The sequence below is a fragment of the Dermacentor variabilis genome, chromosome 1, assembly GCF_050947875.1.
Source record: "Dermacentor variabilis isolate Ectoservices chromosome 1, ASM5094787v1, whole genome shotgun sequence".
Taxonomy (NCBI): domain Eukaryota; kingdom Metazoa; phylum Arthropoda; class Arachnida; order Ixodida; family Ixodidae; genus Dermacentor; species Dermacentor variabilis.
In genome coordinates, this window is record NC_134568.1 from 18,531,777 (window position 1) to 18,550,953 (window position 19,177).

At 44.1% G+C, this 19,177-nt stretch overlaps 1 protein-coding gene across 2 annotated transcripts in view; it reads right to left on the reverse strand.

Moving 5' to 3' along the window:
* Window positions 1-305: 305 nt before the first annotated feature.
* LOC142575656 (three prime repair exonuclease 2-like) overlaps window positions 306-19,177 on the reverse strand; it is a 36,163-nt gene continuing 17,291 nt past the window's right edge. For both annotated transcript variants that reach the window (XM_075685199.1, XM_075685191.1), the window contains exons 4-6: window positions 13,003-13,109; window positions 7,631-7,770; window positions 306-3,390 (exon numbers count right to left, since the gene is read on the reverse strand). In XM_075685199.1, coding sequence (XP_075541314.1) covers window positions 3,055-3,390; window positions 7,631-7,770; window positions 13,003-13,109 — 583 coding nt within the window. In that variant the 3' untranslated portion in view covers window positions 306-3,054. The remainder of the gene's footprint in view (window positions 3,391-7,630; window positions 7,771-13,002; window positions 13,110-19,177) is intronic.

Genomic DNA, 19,177 nt, shown 5'->3' on the forward strand with positions numbered 1-19,177 from the left:
GTTTGTTTTTTTTCCAATAATTTCAAATGTGATTAGTTTTCACCCAGACATCGTTGTCAAGAAAACTGAAGGTCATGGGCTACTGTTTTCCGTCCCCTCACCCACCCACAAGAAAGGAAGTTGTTTAATAGAAATTTACACTTAAAGCAGTTTCTTTAGCTCACCAGTATTAGCATTTTTTCACAAATCTGAACATTAGTCTTCAAAAGTGGAAAGATGGCAATAAGACATAGTAAAATCGTTCACAACACTGCAATTAAGGATTCTGCTTCTAATACTGCACACACCATAGACATAGCTCCCATTGTTTACGAATATAATTTATTACAAATACACATATTCTGGGCACACACAAGTTTTTCCATGGTCACAATGTAAGGTCACAATGTAAGGCCACAATGCTCAGGTTCGTTGAAGACATCTTGCTGCATTTTCAACTCACGTTAACAAGGCTTTCTTTGTGGTAACAGGTAATTAAGTTACTCGGATGCACAGCAATATGCAAATGAAATGTGACATACATAGCTATAAAAATTGACAGAAATATCATACAACATAACATACGGATGGGGAACACACATGCTGAATAAATTATTACTTCATCACACAAAAAATTAATACAACTTCATCAAACTCCAATCTTCAGTGTCCCTTCCTTGCATGCATATAAGACCGTATGCTTGTACTTTGCTAAACACAAATCACCTTAACACATTCTTACGTAATTGTTTACCATAAAACAAATACAAGTCAGAAAAGTGCTAGTGAACATCATATGAATACATAAAAACATCTGCACAATACAAGTACAATGTTCCTAAACTCTTACCATGCCCTCCTAACCATGGTATTGTCATGCACTAGTGACCACAAAAAGTGCTGTTAGCTGGACTTTTTTCTTCAATATGAAGCAAAGTCTGTGATATAAGAGCTCATATTGTTCAAATACATGTTTGCACTTATCTTCAGACCTGCTAAGAAATAACATTTCGTCAACCATTTACAGCAAATGTGAGGGGGATAAGAAGAGACCAGACAAAAACACAATTTACCCTTAAGTGTTCAATACAATTCCCCGACTGCCACAAGGAGTCGCCATAAAACGTTAAAAAATCCCTCCTGCAATGGGAGGGAGTAGGATTATAAAACACATGTACATACACCGACTGCATGTGCAATCACATGTGAAGATAATGATTTCGACAGCACTACGTGGCTCATCTATGTTCCTCTTACAGTGCTGATCACTGTTCACTTGACATAGAAACTTCGCCCTCCCAGGTTTTCCCAAGGCACTTGTTACTGCTGCTAGGCACTGCTCGTGGACTGCAGTGGCACAATAAGCTCGACCTTCAGCCATTGTGGAGGCAGCATAATGTGTCCGTGTAGTTATGGCATGGCATTCAGTAGGAGACATTTGAGCCCCCCACTTACACTAAACAACAGCCTTCCGCTGTTTGCAAGTTGTACTCCCTTTGTACACAAAACCTTGCGGAGGGGCACCATCTCATTTCAAGCACAGCAAATTGTCCCACCATGTAAAACGCTGGCTCTCTATACAGTCTAATTATGCCACCCATTAAGTGCAACACGGCTGTGCTGCAGGTCTGCAGAGACCGATGTAGGGAGAGAAGCCCCTCCAACCTGGCCTATTGGAGTGTATTGAAGAGAATCTGGAGGAAAAGACTGCACACCATAGAAAAAGAGCAATGGACGAGAGCTAACAGTAGCCATGCCACGAACATGTTTTCAATGTTTGATGAGCCACGTACTGACATAGCAGTAAATGATTAAGAAAATGAGAAATTGACGAGGCTACATGGTCAAAGTAACGATTACAAGTCTTTAGCATAGCGCATACTCGGATGCAATGAATAAAACATTGATGCAATGAATAAAAAGTAGTGATGCACGTTTAAATTAACCTTCAGATAATGAAATTGACATACTGCCTAGTGCACTACCAAGGCAAGCAGTTTGTTTAAAATTCCAGATGCAGCAAAAGAAATGTTTTGTACTTTTGAAGGAACTTTAATGCTTAATGAGGACATGCAACAAGAAACGAATGCTGGCTTTGCAAGCAGGTGATTTCCACGGTCACTAGTGAATAACAAGGTATGACAGGCTCCCAAAACCCAACTCAATTTAGTAGACAAACATGCTGCAAAGGCATCACATACTAATACCCAGAATGAAAGGCACTATTTCCTAATTGAATCCTGTGAGACAAGAGTAACAAATCAAGACAAGGATTTCTCAGGGCATGGCCAATGCAAAACAAACATTCGTTTGAAATCACATTGGAGCATCACCTTCGGTGGAATTAGGTGCCTGTTAAGCCTCCTTGCATTTAGTCTGCCATGAATACTCAATTATGAATTACTGCCTCAGCTCAGTTGGGGGAATGACAAAACATCGCTCATCCACATATATTGGTATGGTACACAGTTGCAATAGACGCCAACAATGCTCAAGTGTTTGCAGCAATATCAAGCAACCCAAAACTCGGTGCAACAAAATTGAAAGTAGAGGCAGGGAACCTCCCTTTTCCTGCAATTCAAGACTAGCACTGGCTCACACGATACGGCAGCAAATTAGCAGCAGACCTTAAAAAAGAATAGAAATGGGCGTTGCACTGCCTGAAGTCGCTAAGAGTCACCAAAAGGAGAAAAAGAAAGCACTCTTAGAAGAGAGGGTCAAATGAGACATAGAGGCAGGTGGACTAAGTGTTTGCAGCAGTACCAAGATACACAAAACTAGGTGAAATAAGACTGAAAGTAACGTATTTCCCCTCACATTCACTACAGTGTGATCCAGGTACTTACATGCTAGGCAGGCACTGAAACCTAAGATTAAAAAAGAAGAAAAAGAAAAGGAAGGCTCACTAGACCGTGCACCAGTGATGATCACCCATGCCAAAATCACAAGAGTCCACAAAAGGCTTGCAGAACAAGCCCCAGGGAGATGGCACACTTTGCTCTACCAAATTCGTAAGGATTTTGCAGAGATGCAGACAAGGACATTGTGCAAAACCCATGGGGGCTGCTGTTGCAATCACCAGGAACGACGGGCATCAGCTAGGTGTGCCGCATTGGCATCAACGTAGGCCACGAAAGCTGCTTTCTCTGTGTGACACACCTTCATGAGGTCAACGCAGTCCTGCTCAGCGTGATGTGCATTGGAACGGCGTCCACAGAAGCGCTTGTAGAGCTGGTCAAGTGCATACGAGTTCTGCTTGCTGGCAGCCACTGATCCACGTCCCTTCTTGGGTGCAGGAGGCAGCACAGGCCAGAGGTGGTGCACAGCTTTGAGCGTGTCGCAGCATGCCAGTCCTGGTACACCCAGAACGCTGTCCACATCACCGCTGCCCGTAGCAAACACGAGCTCATCCTAAAAAAGGGCAAGGTAGTATATTCTTGAAGACACTATTCCCAGATAACATGCCTGAGTTTTAGAATTATTTGAAAAGAACATTGGTCAGTCTTCTGCTTTCACAGCTTTGAAAAGCATGGAAACGCAATAGCCAGGTCTTCTTTTGTGCTGACCTTTTACATGTTACTGCTGCTACAGTATATCTTAATTTTTAGGAGTATATGTCACACAATCCTTGCGGCGAAGTCATACAACAATGCACATTATCTTCAGGAAGCTTCAGCACAGGGCCAACCCTTATTTGCCCAAGTACATACAAGTGAAATACAGAAACATCCTGATCAGGCAAGTGCTGAAACCCAATTGCAATAAAATTAATTGCATTTAAAAGACGAATTCCAATTAGTGATTGACTGTTGCAGAATATTGATGCAGGCACTCAAATATTAGATAAAATTTACAAAAATCACGATAGCTTCAAAGAACTTAGCAACAGAAGCAGTTATCACAATTCTGTTAATAGTACGCAAACGTTAATTTAAAGCTGACAAATGCGACCTATGACACAAGAAATTATACAGTACACTTCAATTTGACTCCGCTTAATTTGACTTTTCGTTTAATTTGATCCCTATCGAAGGTCCCAGTCGGCACTAATGCATTTCTATAAGACCGAAATTTTGTTATACCGATCCTGACATTATCCTTCGCCGGATAATTTGAACTTGGCTGGTCATCACATGCACCAGAAACCAATGGTGACAGCAGTGGCAACTCCAACAGCAGCAGCATCTGTCTTGGTGGCTCTCAGGGTAGTGAATGCTTCGCACGTCACCTCCCATCAAAAATGAATATTTTCGGCCTGCGCCAGGAAGACTTCAAAGCAATAAATTTAGCTCGCCAATTAATTATTACAGTATTTACCCGATTCTATTGCAAGCCTATACGAAACCAAAACCATGTTAGCAACAGCCTACCCTCCGAGCCAGCCTAGCCAGTGACATCGCCACTGCCATCACAAGATGGCAACAGAATGAGCTCTCATGAAGCATGACGACGACGACACTCCTCTTGCAGTTTGATTAGGAAAGCACATTCAAACTACAAGTTATTTTACAAGTTAAGCCAGCGGCAACAAGTCGTGTCACATGCTCTAGGTATTACGGAGAATTGCATGTGTCGCAGGACGAATTAGCAAAGTGGTTAGTCTAGGTGTGAGCCACTCTCCCGCTTGCAATTGTTGCAAAGCCATTTCATAAATGCAGAATATTGAACATGCTATGGACCATACAAAGGGCATTTCATTCTTTATAGACAGCGATAACATGCTGTCATGGAGCAATGACGGTGGACAGTTATGTAAATAAATTTCCATGCTGCAACTGTGAAGCTGACTGGTTTCGTCTTTTTCATATTACCAGAATTGGAGGCATGCTACGTTTTTCCTTGCTAAAAAATTGTGCGTGCATCTGATTTCTATTTTGTTTAGGAGCTGTACATTTCTACACTAGTTTTTTACATTGAACAGATGAGCATTCATCTTGAGGGTGTGGGCAAATGCAGTCACAATAACAGATTTTTCAGACATGCCTGATAATTCGGATGCCTTCACGGCAATGCCATGTACCCCATAGAGCCAATGTATAGGATGTCTGAAATTTCAGAAGCTAAAACCCTTCGCCGTCTTATTTTTCAGACTTTTTGCCACGACCACAGGTCGGAAATGGCATTAATGGAAGCCACCACAATCACCATTTTGATTATTTCATAGCCTTGAACCAGCACTCTTGCACACGGATCCGCTGGCAGCCGTAACCACTGTAGCCATTCCTATTACGCCACATGGTGTTTGGTGCATAGTTGTGCGGTTGTTTTGTGCTGTTGTGCACTCTGCAATGCTAGGTCTTGCTGCTTCAACATTCACTACCAAGCTTCTTGCTGTTTAATGCCGTCATGCGCTCTGCATCGTTCGGCCTAGATGCTTTGACATTTGATACTGAGGTTCCTGCTGTTCAGTGCAGTGTTTTTCATTGGAAGGATTTGCCAATGTCAGAAATGGTGCTAATTCAACCTTCGTCCTCCTCATCAATGGCTTCAAAGTACAGAAAGCATGGCAAGAAGCACTGCACAATGCCAGTTCCCAAAAGAAAGCTTTGCCGCAATAAAACGATGTTACACGGTCAAGCATACGCAATGTATTGCGGTGAAGCATACCAAGAGTGGAATGGGGCCACTGTCACAGGCCACAGTATATGTTCTTTAATTAAACACATGCGTGCTCGCTATCTCTTGTCACAGTACAATCACCAAGACATCTATCTGATAAGTGTACTGGCAGGCCTCCAGAGTTTTCAGATGTGGCTGTGGCAATTTGAGCCCCTTAAGGGCAGTAAAAGGCATGCATCAATTTTTTTTTTTTACTGCGCGATTTTTCAGACGTTTTCGCTGTCCCAAGGGAGTCCAAAAATCAGATGCTGACTCATGCCAGCATTTTGACAGCAAATGTCTCCGCTCATCAAGTCAGATGTATTTGTTGGCCTGTGCGTGCATGACACCATGCTTGTTAATTTAGTTAGTAAGCGAATGGTTATGAGTTTATATGGCTAATAAAGCTACTATTCTTACTTTGTATAGCTGTCTACGAATTTGATAATACAATCGATGCTTCGCCTTTCGGGCGAAACTGCAACTTTTTTTTTTTCATTCACCTTACATTTGAGGGAAGTTTTTCTTTTTTTCCTGACCATCCGCATTTCATGGTTTGGCTTTGGTTCGTGTAAATACAGTAACAGAGTTAAAATCGATTTAACAAAGTCAGTAAAATCTGACTTTACTTTTGTAATAATGAAACTTGACGTTTTATGCAAATAAGTGCAGTCACCCTCGAATTTCACTTACACGGAAGGCACCGTAAGATTTTTAGATAAGGCAATCAAAATCAGGCAATCGAAAAAAAAAAAAAAAAACTTCATCGAGAAAAATAATCTCATTTTACCCATCTATAACTAAGTTACAAAAGTTAAATCCTTCGTTATTTGAGAATTTCATTATATTGAAGTTTGTTATATCAAGGTCTAACTGTATTTAATAAAAATCTGCATTAGACATCGTATCAACTATTCTTTTGTCCCATAAGCAAGAACAAACATTAAAATTGTATCGGAATGAATAATAAACAGGTGTATTCTCGAACATTGAATGATCCTCCACATACACAAATCATTGAGGGCACTAACCCTTGACTTGTGCACAAGATAAACTGTGCTGGGCACAGATTCCTTAAAGGGCCCCTCACCTGGTCTGGCAATATTGAGCTGACAAGCGCAGAGCATACATTGCACGATAACAATCGTGTCTGCAAAGTATTACATTGCGAGGCGCCGCAGAAAGATCTTAAATTTCAAACCGACCATCATTTTCCCTTCTCCTCACGGCTGCCGCGATCCAAGCCGGAGGATGAAGTACATGTGCTAGTGCACCTATATACATGTGATTGCACTGTGACGTCGCTTGCGGTGACATGTGACTTCGAGAATTATTCAAGGCAACATCTGTTATTTGGGTAATATGTTGCTTGAATAGACGAATTAAAGCTTAGAGAACTAATAAAGCACACAAACCGAATGTCCGCATGTCTTTCTTTTACTTCGCACCGCAGCAAGAGAGATGTACTTCTGTATCGTCTGCTTGTTCCCACGTCTTGCAGTCACGCGTGCAGACACCGAAACTATGTCATTTTCTACAGTGTTCCAGCACTGGATCATGCTCTGTGGTCCGCTTGTGTCCGCCTCAGTACTCATGTAGCACTAGTCACATGATCCTCGAGCTCCGGCATGTGGAGGCTAAACGATTCAAGTGGAAAGATTGTCTCTCGTGGCATTGGCACTCGCCTCCTGAAATCATGGGCTCGCGGCATTGAAATATTTATAACGGCTATTAATGAGCCGATCTGAAAAATTTCAGCGGCAGAACACTCCCTAGAGGACACGTAACAACTTCGAGCATATAACCAAATTTTGTTATGGGGCCCTTTAACAATTCCTTTTATCTGCCATTAACTACTGTGTTCCATGCAGCTGCACCAACATTATAACCAGGGAAAGCAACTCTATGTAACCAAAATGCTAAGCATCAAAAAGGAAAACAATCACTGTAATATACAGCTGCTGCTCACTACTAGTATTTGTTGCAATGTTACAATGTTCCAGTGAGGGGCAAAGAAAGGCTATTGCCAATCTATAAAGAAATTAGTACCTACCATGAATATGGGAAAGTCAAAAGAGTCGCCATTATGGGCCAGAAGGCAGATCGGTGGAGCCAGGACGGAGAGAAAGGCACGAATCGCAGGCTGGGCCTGATGAAACATGCCCTGGTCCTTCAGGAGAGTGGTGTCCAGACCTGCAACACACAAGGCACAGGCTAGAAGACACCTATCATTGCACTCACTTCCTGCACAAATGCTGGGCCAAAACCGCACAGAGGTTTTTGCAAGTGCAAGAGCCCTAGTGTCCCAAGGTGGCGGCCATTTGCCAAACTTGGTAATGCCCCAGGCCGTGCAAGCCAGCTGTACCAGCAGTTTGGAGACTGAGAGAAGTTTCTAACAGAGGTTAAGTACAGGAAGTTGAACGCAGAAACCTGCAAACCTCCGCAAACTCTCTTTGGGCCCTAGCGAGTGGCACCCATGGAAGTCTTCACTGCCACCCGATTCCACTTTACAAGCGTGGTTGAACATCGGTCTCACCGCAGATCCGCGGGTACTCTCACCGCGGGTATTGGTGTGACCACCAATAGCCTCCCCCCAGTTGGCAATTGGAAACTGCTCTTTACCTACCAGCACATTCTCAACGAGAAATCGTTCAAAGTTCTGTACACCAGCTGGCCTGCAAAGTGCGCAGCTGTGTACAGTTGGAAATGTAACATAACACAATGGTAATGTGTTTTCAATGCCCAAACCTAATACAGTCAAACCCACTTATAACGATAGCGGTTTTAACAATCAATCAGTTATAACACAGAGAAGTTGCCGCACCATCAACTTCAGTGTGTTTTCTATGGTGAAATTAACCAGCTTACTACAATGCCACCATGCCGCATTATCGGTTATAACAATAATGGCAGTCGCGCACTCATTTTTCCAGCCTTCTCCACATCTCCAGCCTCATGCGCCTCTCTCCCGTTGCCCTTCCACCCTTCCAAACACAAGTGGGCCGTGCCCATAGCTCTAGACCGCGCCACCCGCCAATCGCGAGGATTACAGAGGCGGAGTCGGTACCATGACTGACAGCGGCGCATTCTTTCAATGAAAAACACGGCACCGAACGGCAAGAAGCTTAATAGAGAGCGTCGAAGCAGCTAGGCCTAGCGTTGCCGCGGTGGTGGCTATGACGGCCAGCGGATCTGCGTGTGAGAGCACTGGTTCGAGGCAGCGAGATAATCAAAACGGTGGTGTTGGCTTTGATTAATGCCATTTCGGACCAGCGGTCGCAGCAAAATGTCCGGAAAATCGAACAGCAAAGGGTTCTTGCATCTGAAATTATTGACTCTATGGGGCACGTGGTGGTGCCATGAGGCGCATTGGGCGTTTCACAAATAATTGACCGTACACTGGCAACTCCTCCAGCCGACGACACGGCTTCAAAGACAATTTGTTGCGATTCCTCTATTTTACTCAAGCCAGCAGTAGGGCGACTTTCGTTCCCTTTCAATAATATGACAGCTAATTTTCCCTGATTGAAGCACAAATTCCCTGAGTTTTCCTCGAGTTTTTCCAGATTATTGGTAGACACCCTGGATATAGCAACTGATAGCATTTCAAAATGTGCAAGTTGGATGTGGCCACTATCAGTCAGTCAAGCTGGTGCAGGAAAAAGCCAGTCCACACAACGTAGCACAGCCAGACAGGAGCATGTAAGCGCGAGCACGCACTCTAGCCCTGTCATGCACAAAGCAAACGCTTCAGCTGCGTGTAGCTAGCGGTCTGCTACGTAGCATGGATGCCGCGGCTGCCGTGGTTTGCCGCGACGAGTCCACTGTCTGTGCGCATTGCGGCTCGCTGATGACAACTGCGTTTGGCACATTTGGCTACATTTAATGCATCATAGGCACCAAAATCAGAAATAGTGGCATCTATGTGAACATCCAAAATCAAATGTAAACTGTGTGCCACGGTGAAGTTCGGTAGGCGAAGCGTTGTGAGCATGCCCTGCTCTGCCATAAAATTCGCAGTACTACAAGGCATTGAAGGAGCAGAATCACCATTAAGGGGGTGTTTGATTGCCAATAACTCCGCTTCTGCTAAACACATTGAAGTACTTTTTGCAGCAAAGTAATTTCTGACATAGCCAAATTTAACTTCAAATGCATTTCTACACTTCAATAAAAGGCGGTTCAGGGCTTCTTAAAGATATTCATGAGAACATTCCAACTTTTCTGCAAGCTAACATGTTAGCAACCTGTCTCATCGCTGCCAAGAGGCAAGACATGTCTCTTAGTTCAATGCACACTTTGCACTTTTTGTAACATGTTCACCACAAGCAGCAAGGAACTCTCTATCGACAGAAAATAAAACTAGAAAAGAAGAACCTAGCACCAAGAAATGCCCTTCTATGTCATGGACCTCTCAACACCGGCCCACAAGGAACGAAAACAGCGTAGACCAACTAATACGCATTGCGTTATAGACACCGGGCATGGGATGAATATGGTCCGTTGGCACCTCCCTGCAGCAGGCACAGCCGCCAGCTACGTTGGTTGATTATGTTCTGCCATTTCTTCTGTTTTTCATTGCCGAAATACTATGTGGAACGAAAACCGAAAAAACATGTTGCATTTTTGGACGCATGAACAATTACTGCATGACTGAAGCTGGCGAGGCTATCCAGTTCCATCGGTTTTCGTCACAGCCTCATCATATGAAACAGCAGAAGGCCTGGATATGCAGCCTGTAGGCAATGGTACGTACATTTCTGATGCTCCTTTGCTTTTGTCTAGTTGTTTTAATAATAATAAAAGAGCCGTTCATTAGCAAGAGCTTCGTGTTCCATGTAAATTGTGTCTTTGCCTTTGCAGGTGTGACAATCCGAGCTTGGGCACCGAAGGCGAACAAGCAGATTTGTAGTCGTGATTTTGCAGTCCTCTCAGTGGCCCAGTATTGTTTCGTTTCTTTAGGGTAATTTTCTTTCTTCGCGCTTCCCAGCTCTGGCTGCGTCCGGTACATGACTCTCTTTGCTGTGCATCGACGGCGAACATAAAAGCAGCAGCGTGTTCACACTCGCTGTCGGCACTGGCCTTACGCATGCACTGGCTACCACCGACAGCGCTAGTCGTGCCCCAGATGCAAAATAGAAACTAGCCAAATCTTAAGCCTTGGTCTAAGACATTAAGATCAGCAAAGCATTGCAAGAAAAAATGAATGACTGTACAGAGAACCGTACAAAGAACGGAACATACAGACAAATGTGCAATAAACAAAGCAGATCAAAAAACAAAATGGCGAGAGCTGCGCGTTGACCTCTGATGCAATGGTACATTCGGGGATCCGGGGTGTGCAGTAGCCACCGGCTGTGCCGGCACCATTTTAACCGAAACGTTCGGTCCCGTGTAAGCGCCGCACCTTGTCAAAATTGTGAAAAAAAGAAGTGCGGCCCTTATATGAGTCTATACGGTATGTAATACAGCCAGGCCACAACAGTACTTCCGCAGTGGATCCAAATCAACTATGGAGGTTAGGGACACGTGATGCAATACCGTCTTGCAACATCGGCGTGACTGTTAGACAAATTGAGTGCAGTACAGTCGAACCCAACTATATTGAACCCGTTCACATTGAATTATTCTGTATATCGAACAATTTCTGAACATGGTATAGTTACAATGAGTATATATAGCAAAAATTACGCTTACATCGAAGAAAAATAGCAACGACTCCCGATATATCGAATGACAAGCAGCACAAAAGTGCCCCAGAAGTTGGCTTTCCCTCGCAGCGGCAGGGAAACCCAGCGGCGCAGCTCCATCCAACCGCTCTCACTACCATGACCACGCTGCGTCGGGCGAGCTGTCCACACCCCCCTGCAATAAATTATCCTGGCCCGCCCGCTGCGCTTGCTCAGACAGCTAATAAGAGGCTCTTGTGCCCTCGTCGTGCAACATGGTGCAAGTGCGAGTTGGCTCGCTGCTTTTCTGGTTCCTTGTTTACGCCTTGTGGGCCTTTTTTCGCAGTTTTGCCGTGATAAAGCGGCAGAATTTGTTTTTCACCGTGAAGCTTGAAATCATAAATCGAGTCGAACGCGGTGAGAAGTCGGATGACCCTGCAGCGTGCATGATTTCGAGGAGCAGTCTTAACACGATCTTGACAACTAAGGGGGAGATTGGGGCTAAAGCGGACAAACTCGTTATCCGGTGCCCGTGGCGCCCGATGCATACGCACGGCCGTGTACAAGCGGTGTATCTGAAATCACTTCAGACGTGCCAGCTCCCACAAGCCCGGTGATGACTAACTTCTGATGAGTGCGACAAAGCCGTTGCCGGTGTTGCCGAAGTTTGGAGCGAGCTGTCAGAATTTCCGGAAGGCATTGACGAGTCAATGGTCGACGAGTTTGTTAGTGCAGATGATGGTGTCGAGACCATGGGAGAGCCCGAAAACGAAGACTACATTGCCAACATCGTACCGAGCACAAGTGAAAGTGGGCACAATGAGGAAAGCAACGATGGTCCTTTGCCCACATCCTCCAACGTGTTTGGTGCACTCGCACTAGTCCGGTGCTTCTGCGTGAATGTGGAAGGTTGCGGCCTCAGCTGCTCCGTCTCTTTAGACAATGTGGAGAAGTGCGTGCATCGCAGGCAGCGAAATTGCCCAAGCAGAAGAAAATACAGGACTATTTCATGCGAAACTAAGCTTGTTTCATCAATAAAGTGATTTTATAAATGGTATGTGCTTTTATGACGCCTAATTCTTTAGGAAGCTTATATCGAATTATGTCCTATATCAAACTGATAGGCATTTTTTTGCAAGTTCAATATAGCCGGGTTCAACTGTACCACAATATGATTCTTTGCAAGCATCTGCCAAACTGCTTGCAAGTGTGTCCTTGGCTGCGGCACAACCATCCTTGGCTGCAGCAGCCAAGGACGTTCACCAAGATGCACTTTGATTCACAGCTCTGCAACACGCTGAAGTGCATCTCATCTAGTACGGTCTCTTCTGGCCTGCTTACATTTAGACCTGTGCTTCTGACAGACATTTAGACCCACATCCCACCTGTGCTTGTTGTGATCACATGTGAACAAATTCTGCTGCCGTAGCATTTGATTTAGGCCACTAGGAGTTGCTTAGATCAGCAAATCTTTGCAGCCATGTCACCCCTTGGCAAAGTAGGAAGATTATATTACTTTGAAGAGCATTTAAATAGCTTTTCAAGAGTCTAACCTTAATCTCCAGTAGGACTAAATGCTTGTCTTTAATGTCCCTCGTTAAGGTGCTATTTTATTTATTTGTAAAATAGCTTACAAGGTCCTTACATGAGGCATTTAGTAAGGGGGGCATAGAACGAAGTACACAAATAAAAAGCGGCAAGCTTGAGGGAGAAGAGCAATCTTGAGCAATCATAGAGGGAGAAGGAGGTGACTCACCAGATTTCTTGGCAGCCATCGGGTGCATGACAGCTTGAGGCTTTAGGCACAGTGTCAGCTTGTTGATCACCCGAAATTCGGCCTGATCTTGCTTCTCAAAGTGGGCCCTATATTCAGGAGCAAGAAATGTTGTAAGCTACAAATACAACAAATAAAACGCTCCTTGCATAATAAAGTCATATACGAAAGTCATATACAGTCATATATAGTCAAAGAAAGTCATATACGCAGTGATAGTCAGGTGAGATTCATTCATATACCCTGTCATGCACACAATAAAGTAAAAGCCTAGTTTCCAGGTTATGTTATTGCAAGAGGGGTTACATCCATGTGCCACGAGCATTCTGCACACAGAGGGAAAACAGTACCACATTTACTCGAATCTAGGCCAACCCCGATTCTAAGCCGACCCCCTAAAGTCCGAAGCCAACAAAAAAATATATATATATATATATATATTACCTCGAATGGAGGCCGAACAAAAAAAGCGAGGACAGCGTTCACAAAATGCAAACAGCATTTACTGAATCTGAACGTGCAGAGCTCATTCAACGTCTTCGTCGCTGCTCCACTTCATGGTGACGGCCTTTCTTTAGACCGCTAAATGCCATCCTCGTTGCGGCGCACGCAAAAAGCTGCTGTCGTTGTCTCCACCAACGACGGACGTTCTTCTCATCAAAGCCGAAGTCCCTCCCGGCTTGAAGGTTCAACGATGCCTCTGCGGCTAGCACAACTTTTCATTTGAAAGAGGCACAGTTGTGGCATCTCCTGCTTGGTGCCATCGCGATAACACCATGGCGCACACGGATACGGCAGACACGACACAGGCCAAAATGGCGACCTCGCTTGTGTGCAGTTAACTACTGGCACGGCTAGTAGCGGCTGCGATACTGACTTTTCTAGATGGTGCTAGCTATGCACCATATTGTCACATGGAGTGACGTAAAAAGAACACAGTAGCAATTTTGTGAAAGACGAAAGTAACTATTATTGGGCGAACCTGCGCCCACAAAACAGGCTACACTTAAAGAATGGCGACAACAGCGAACACAGTCGGCGATTGTCTCAATCTGATCAGCGGGTCAAGCGCGTCGGCTTTTATACAGCAGTTGTCGAATGTTCCAGTCTAATCACTGGGACCCGTGTGTCCTCCACAAAGTTCTATACCATTCACGTCACGCGATGAAATCAGATAACCCAAGGTTCGGCGACGACAGCGGATAGAAGCATTGATAACATTCCAGAAACTTCCAATACATGCAGGCGTGTCCCGCGCTATGCGATAACATTTGTTAGGCGGCGAAACGTGGTTGCCCGATAAATATAGGCAAATGCATGTGTCAATATTTAGCAGTTTCAATGAAAAACTGCCGCGTTTTTGAACATCCTCGAATCTAAGCTGACCCCAGAGTTTGGAATATGATTACTTGAAGAAAACTATCGGCCTGGATTCGAATAAATACGGTATGTGTGATGCATAGACTGTATGTGTTCACTCTTATTGGCAGAATAAAAAATGGGCCTGTACTATCCCTAGACAATGCTAGTGCAACCGGCAAAAAAAGAAAGTTTACTGTCCACCCCCCCCCCCCACCACTTTCTTTTTTTCATAAGTGGTGTGGAGTTGACTAAAATAATAAAATTCACACTACTGAGGGCTGCTTTAGTCCAGAAACAGTGCAAAAGATAACACACAAAGGGTGGTGGTATGATTGACCTGTCAAGTGTTCCCCAAGTTTTCCAAGAAGCCATCGACTACCACGTCTGGCGACGGGGGGATGCCGCACCAGCAACACACAGCTGTCATGATTGATGTCCCACGCCTCATCACTCTCTTCGCTTCAAGACAGCAACGTCGCCCTCCTGACTGTCACAAAGTGGCCACTTATCTGTGACAGGGTCATCATTGAGAACTCCCGGGGAAAAGTGTCGACTGCAGGTGGTTGCCTCCTATTGCAACACGTTGGAGACAGGCGCACAACGTATCCGAGGGGCACGATGAAGACTGGTGCACAACGTATCCGAGGAGCATGATGAAGACAGGTGCATGACGTACGCGAGCAGCACGTAGAAGACCAGTGAGGGGCGATAGAGGTGGTGAACGATTCGGCGTTTGTAATTGGCCACTGGATTCCCTCAACGAGGGAAAGAGAGAGAGGCCCCTGCGTTAATCAGAACCACTCAAGACTGATAAGTCACAACCATGTACCAATGAAGTGAATACAATCTTTTCTACTTTTTTTCATCATCACGATGCCCGGCTTCGCTGCCAATTCCCGATTCTTGCGGTGAAGACCCACCTCACCCGATCGAGATCATATTGGTGGATAGAGCTTGTCCTATCCTAGAATGGAGCTCATTATTCAAAAGCTACATGTCGGCGGCCAAAAATTGCACAGGCTCCATGACCATGATGAAGGAACGGCTGCCTTCCCATTGTCAGTCTTCAAATCGTAATTGTGCTCCACAGCACAGTGGTCAATCAGTCTTCATATAGTATTCACAAAATTGTTTTCTTATTCTCTACAAAGTGATTTGAGTGGGTTAAAACTCTGCCGGTTCTGTGGCATCACTAAATGCACTCGATTGGAGTACACTGGCAAATGTAACAGTAAATGATATCCCAAAATCAATTGGGATAAATTTTATGTTCAGGTAGACTGTATAAAGGAATAGACCTTGGAGCAGTTGAGTTTGTGCACGCGAATCTGAAGAAATGCTTCCATTTCTGACGGCTTTCCGACAAATTAATACTTTACGGCGGCTTTTAGGTAGATCAAGAGCAGAAGCGTAGTGCTTGACCTGTATAAAGCTCGGATAATTGTCATTGCCGCATTAACAAATGGTGAAGAATTTAGTTCTATCACAAATGACGAAAACCAGAAATATTTAGGGTCGATGTAGACAAAGAGCCTTTTCGTGCTAGGAAATCTAGGTTATTTGTGCTCCTTTGAATCCTGCCCTATTTGCAATCTTTCAATCTGCAAGTAAGCCCAAAATTTAAGCTGTCATCATCCGTCATTTAAATACATTAGTATGATAACACGGTTTATTAAAGGTTTTCATACATCTACTCAGATAACTGAAACTGTCCATGATTTCACAGTAGTAATTAAACATGGTAACCAAATTGACACATTTCTTTTTTTATGGATTTCAACAAAGCATTTGAGGAAGCTTCCCACAAAAAGTTACTTCATAAATGAAATTAAGTTTTCAAAAACACACAATTGATAACCTGGTGGTCAGCCAACCTAAGAAACTTGTAGCAATGTGCTGTTTACAAAGGCCCCTCTTCAGAACGACTTTCAGTCGGCTCTGGCATCCCACAGAGATCCGTGCTTGGGCCGCTTTTATTTCTCATACTCATTAACCCTTGATTTTTTTTTATTGCAGATTCCAATTCTTCGGAGGGACTTATTTCGAAAAAAATTTAACTTAATTTTTCTAGGGTGAACACGAAGTGAGAAAAAAATATTTTGTGTTGGTATATATGTACTCTTTATTTATGAATAACAACAAGAAAAGGAAATAAACTTCTAATAATTAAAGATTTGATGCATTGTTAGAGTTCAAGGCTTAGAATATGCGCACACGAGAATATTTCGAAAGTCTCAAATGTTCCTGCTTTTACAATAATATTTACGTCCATAGCCTAATCGAACTGCGTAGGTGACCGCACCCAAGAAAACTGCGATTGTGTGCCCGTCGAAAAAGCAAAACGTGACAAACTTCCGCTAATCTTCATCTTATCGCCAATCGGAGGCAATTATATATTGCATGCATGGCGGCATCCTTCCTATGCTCACCCTTGTGAGCACTAAACGACCGAGAAACAGGCGGCCGCCCTTCGAGTGATTAGTAACGAGATAGCCATCAGTTTTATGAGCGCAAGAAGCCGAAACCGCTGGCAGAACAACACCCAAACCGCCGCCCACGTGCGCGCCAATGCGCGAGCAGTAGTATATAGATGCGCCGGAGCAAACTACCTCTAAGACAAACCATGCAACGAAAATCAAGAGAGGGAGGTGCGAGAAAAAAATTACCTGTATTACCACATAGTGGCAGCACATGCCAGGAAAAAAAAAAGGAAATTGGTGTGCTTTTTAAATGTACAGACTTAAATATTTGACATCGACCATTTTGGACTTGTTCGTGGTGCCGTATATTTACGTCACTGACCCTGAAAGGGTTAATGATAAAGCAACATATTTCAGTTAAAATGGAGTTGTACGCTGACGACTGTGTTGTTGCTCGGAGATCAGTTCTTCTAACCAAGAAAGGCTGAATCAGGACTTTTAGAGGATTACTGAATTATGTCAATTATGCCAAATGGAAAGGTGTTCTTTCTTCAAAGAGCTTTTAAATTATCAACCCTCCTTTTGAGTTGCTAGCATATAAAACCATTGCCTTACCACTAGTAGAGCGTGCTTGCGTAAACTGCGACTGGACTAAAGCTGATGACAAATCAGAAAATACAAGAGAAAATTATATCCACTTTACGCATAACAGTTTGAGACGCTCTTCAATAACAGCTCCTTTTGCCAAGGCTAATTACTTGCCTTTTCCCAGAGGAATCTGTTCCTGTATTAATCTTTACCGGCTAACTTATGGGCACCACAACACTGATACATCAAAAGTATCCTGCCTTCTCCCAGAGGAATCTCTGTTCCCGTATTAATCTTTAGGAACTGACTTATGGGCACTACAACACTGATACAGCAAAGGTATCCTTTGTTATCCAGATATGCCACCAGACAAAGGCACAATTTAACAGTTACTCCCACTCGCACATGCATTAATTGCTTCAAGTACTCCTTGTTTAAGAGAGTTGTTAACAACTGGAACAGTCTAACTAATGATAAAGTTCTTCAACCAAGTGCTGACTCTTTTGCTTCGAAAGTAGTGCGCTGAAATCGTGTTCTTTTTTTTGTATGCTCTGACCTGTGTGATAATATATGGTACACGGAAGTGGGAAACAAACATATGAAGGCAGTGCGCCGTGCGGTGGCGAAGAGGACACCGACTCTTGGCAAATACCTGTGAGTGGGTATGCGTGAAAGGGCCCTCATCAGCATCATCATCAACACCGATTTGTGAGCGCCGACAGTGGCACCTCAAAAAGCATGGCGCGAGGGAGCGTGGCCCCTGGCGTGAGCAGTGCGCGAGGTTCGGCGTTCGAGGGCAAAGATCTTCGTCGCTGGGCGTCCGGCCCCTAGGAGCTATCGCCGCCCGCGTCACTACATCTGCACCCGAATCAACGCTGTCACCAGCTGAGAGGCTACCTTGCCCAGTTCTTCCGCTGGGCAACGGGTCCAGGAGAGCTGGCGGTCCTGAGCCTGGTTGAACGAGCGTTCGGGTGAGCGGCCACAGGGCTACCCCACCAGCTGTGGACGTGACCCGGTGGCTGCTGGTGCGTGCTCCCGAGCGCAAACCCGTCGGCGGGAAACAGGGCAAGAGGAGGCTCCGGTACATCGACTGTGGTGCAGGACCACCTGAGCTCCAATTTGTACCTGTATTTCACATCTACCAGCTTTTACGATTTTATCATAAAATGCTCTATATTTCCAGAGCTTGGTTACGATTGCCGTATTGATGGCAATAATTTTACGACTCCTCATTTGCACCCTACATCAGGTTGGATTGATCTCAACAAGATTAAAATATATAGTCGTTGAGTGCGGTTTCAGAGCTTTACATTTTTTAACCCGCTAAATTGTTCTGACCAACCGGTGGCAGCGCCACCACTAAAATAGCAAGTCAAATTTTTGCCGCCATTCCCTGGATATTTCACGAATAAACATTATGAACATTTCCATTTTTATGTGATGCAAGTAACTTTTTATGCGAATTTTGTGATGCATTCTTGAAGAGTCCCTACAGGTAATTTTTAAAATGAGCTCTGCGCATCTTGATTAACAACTAGTATACTTCACAAAATTTTGGTATTTCTTAGCTTCGGTGGCAGTACTTCTTGCATTTTAAGGTCGGCAAGTCTGGTATTTGTTACATTTTTGCGAATTTTGAAATCAGTTTTGTTTCATAATGCACTCTACCAGAATTCCCATTGGGATTGCAGTATGAATAAATAAATAGACAAATAAATAAACGTGAATAAACGCCATGTACACTGTGTTGGTATATCCACTGTTTATCCTGCACGGACATTACGCAA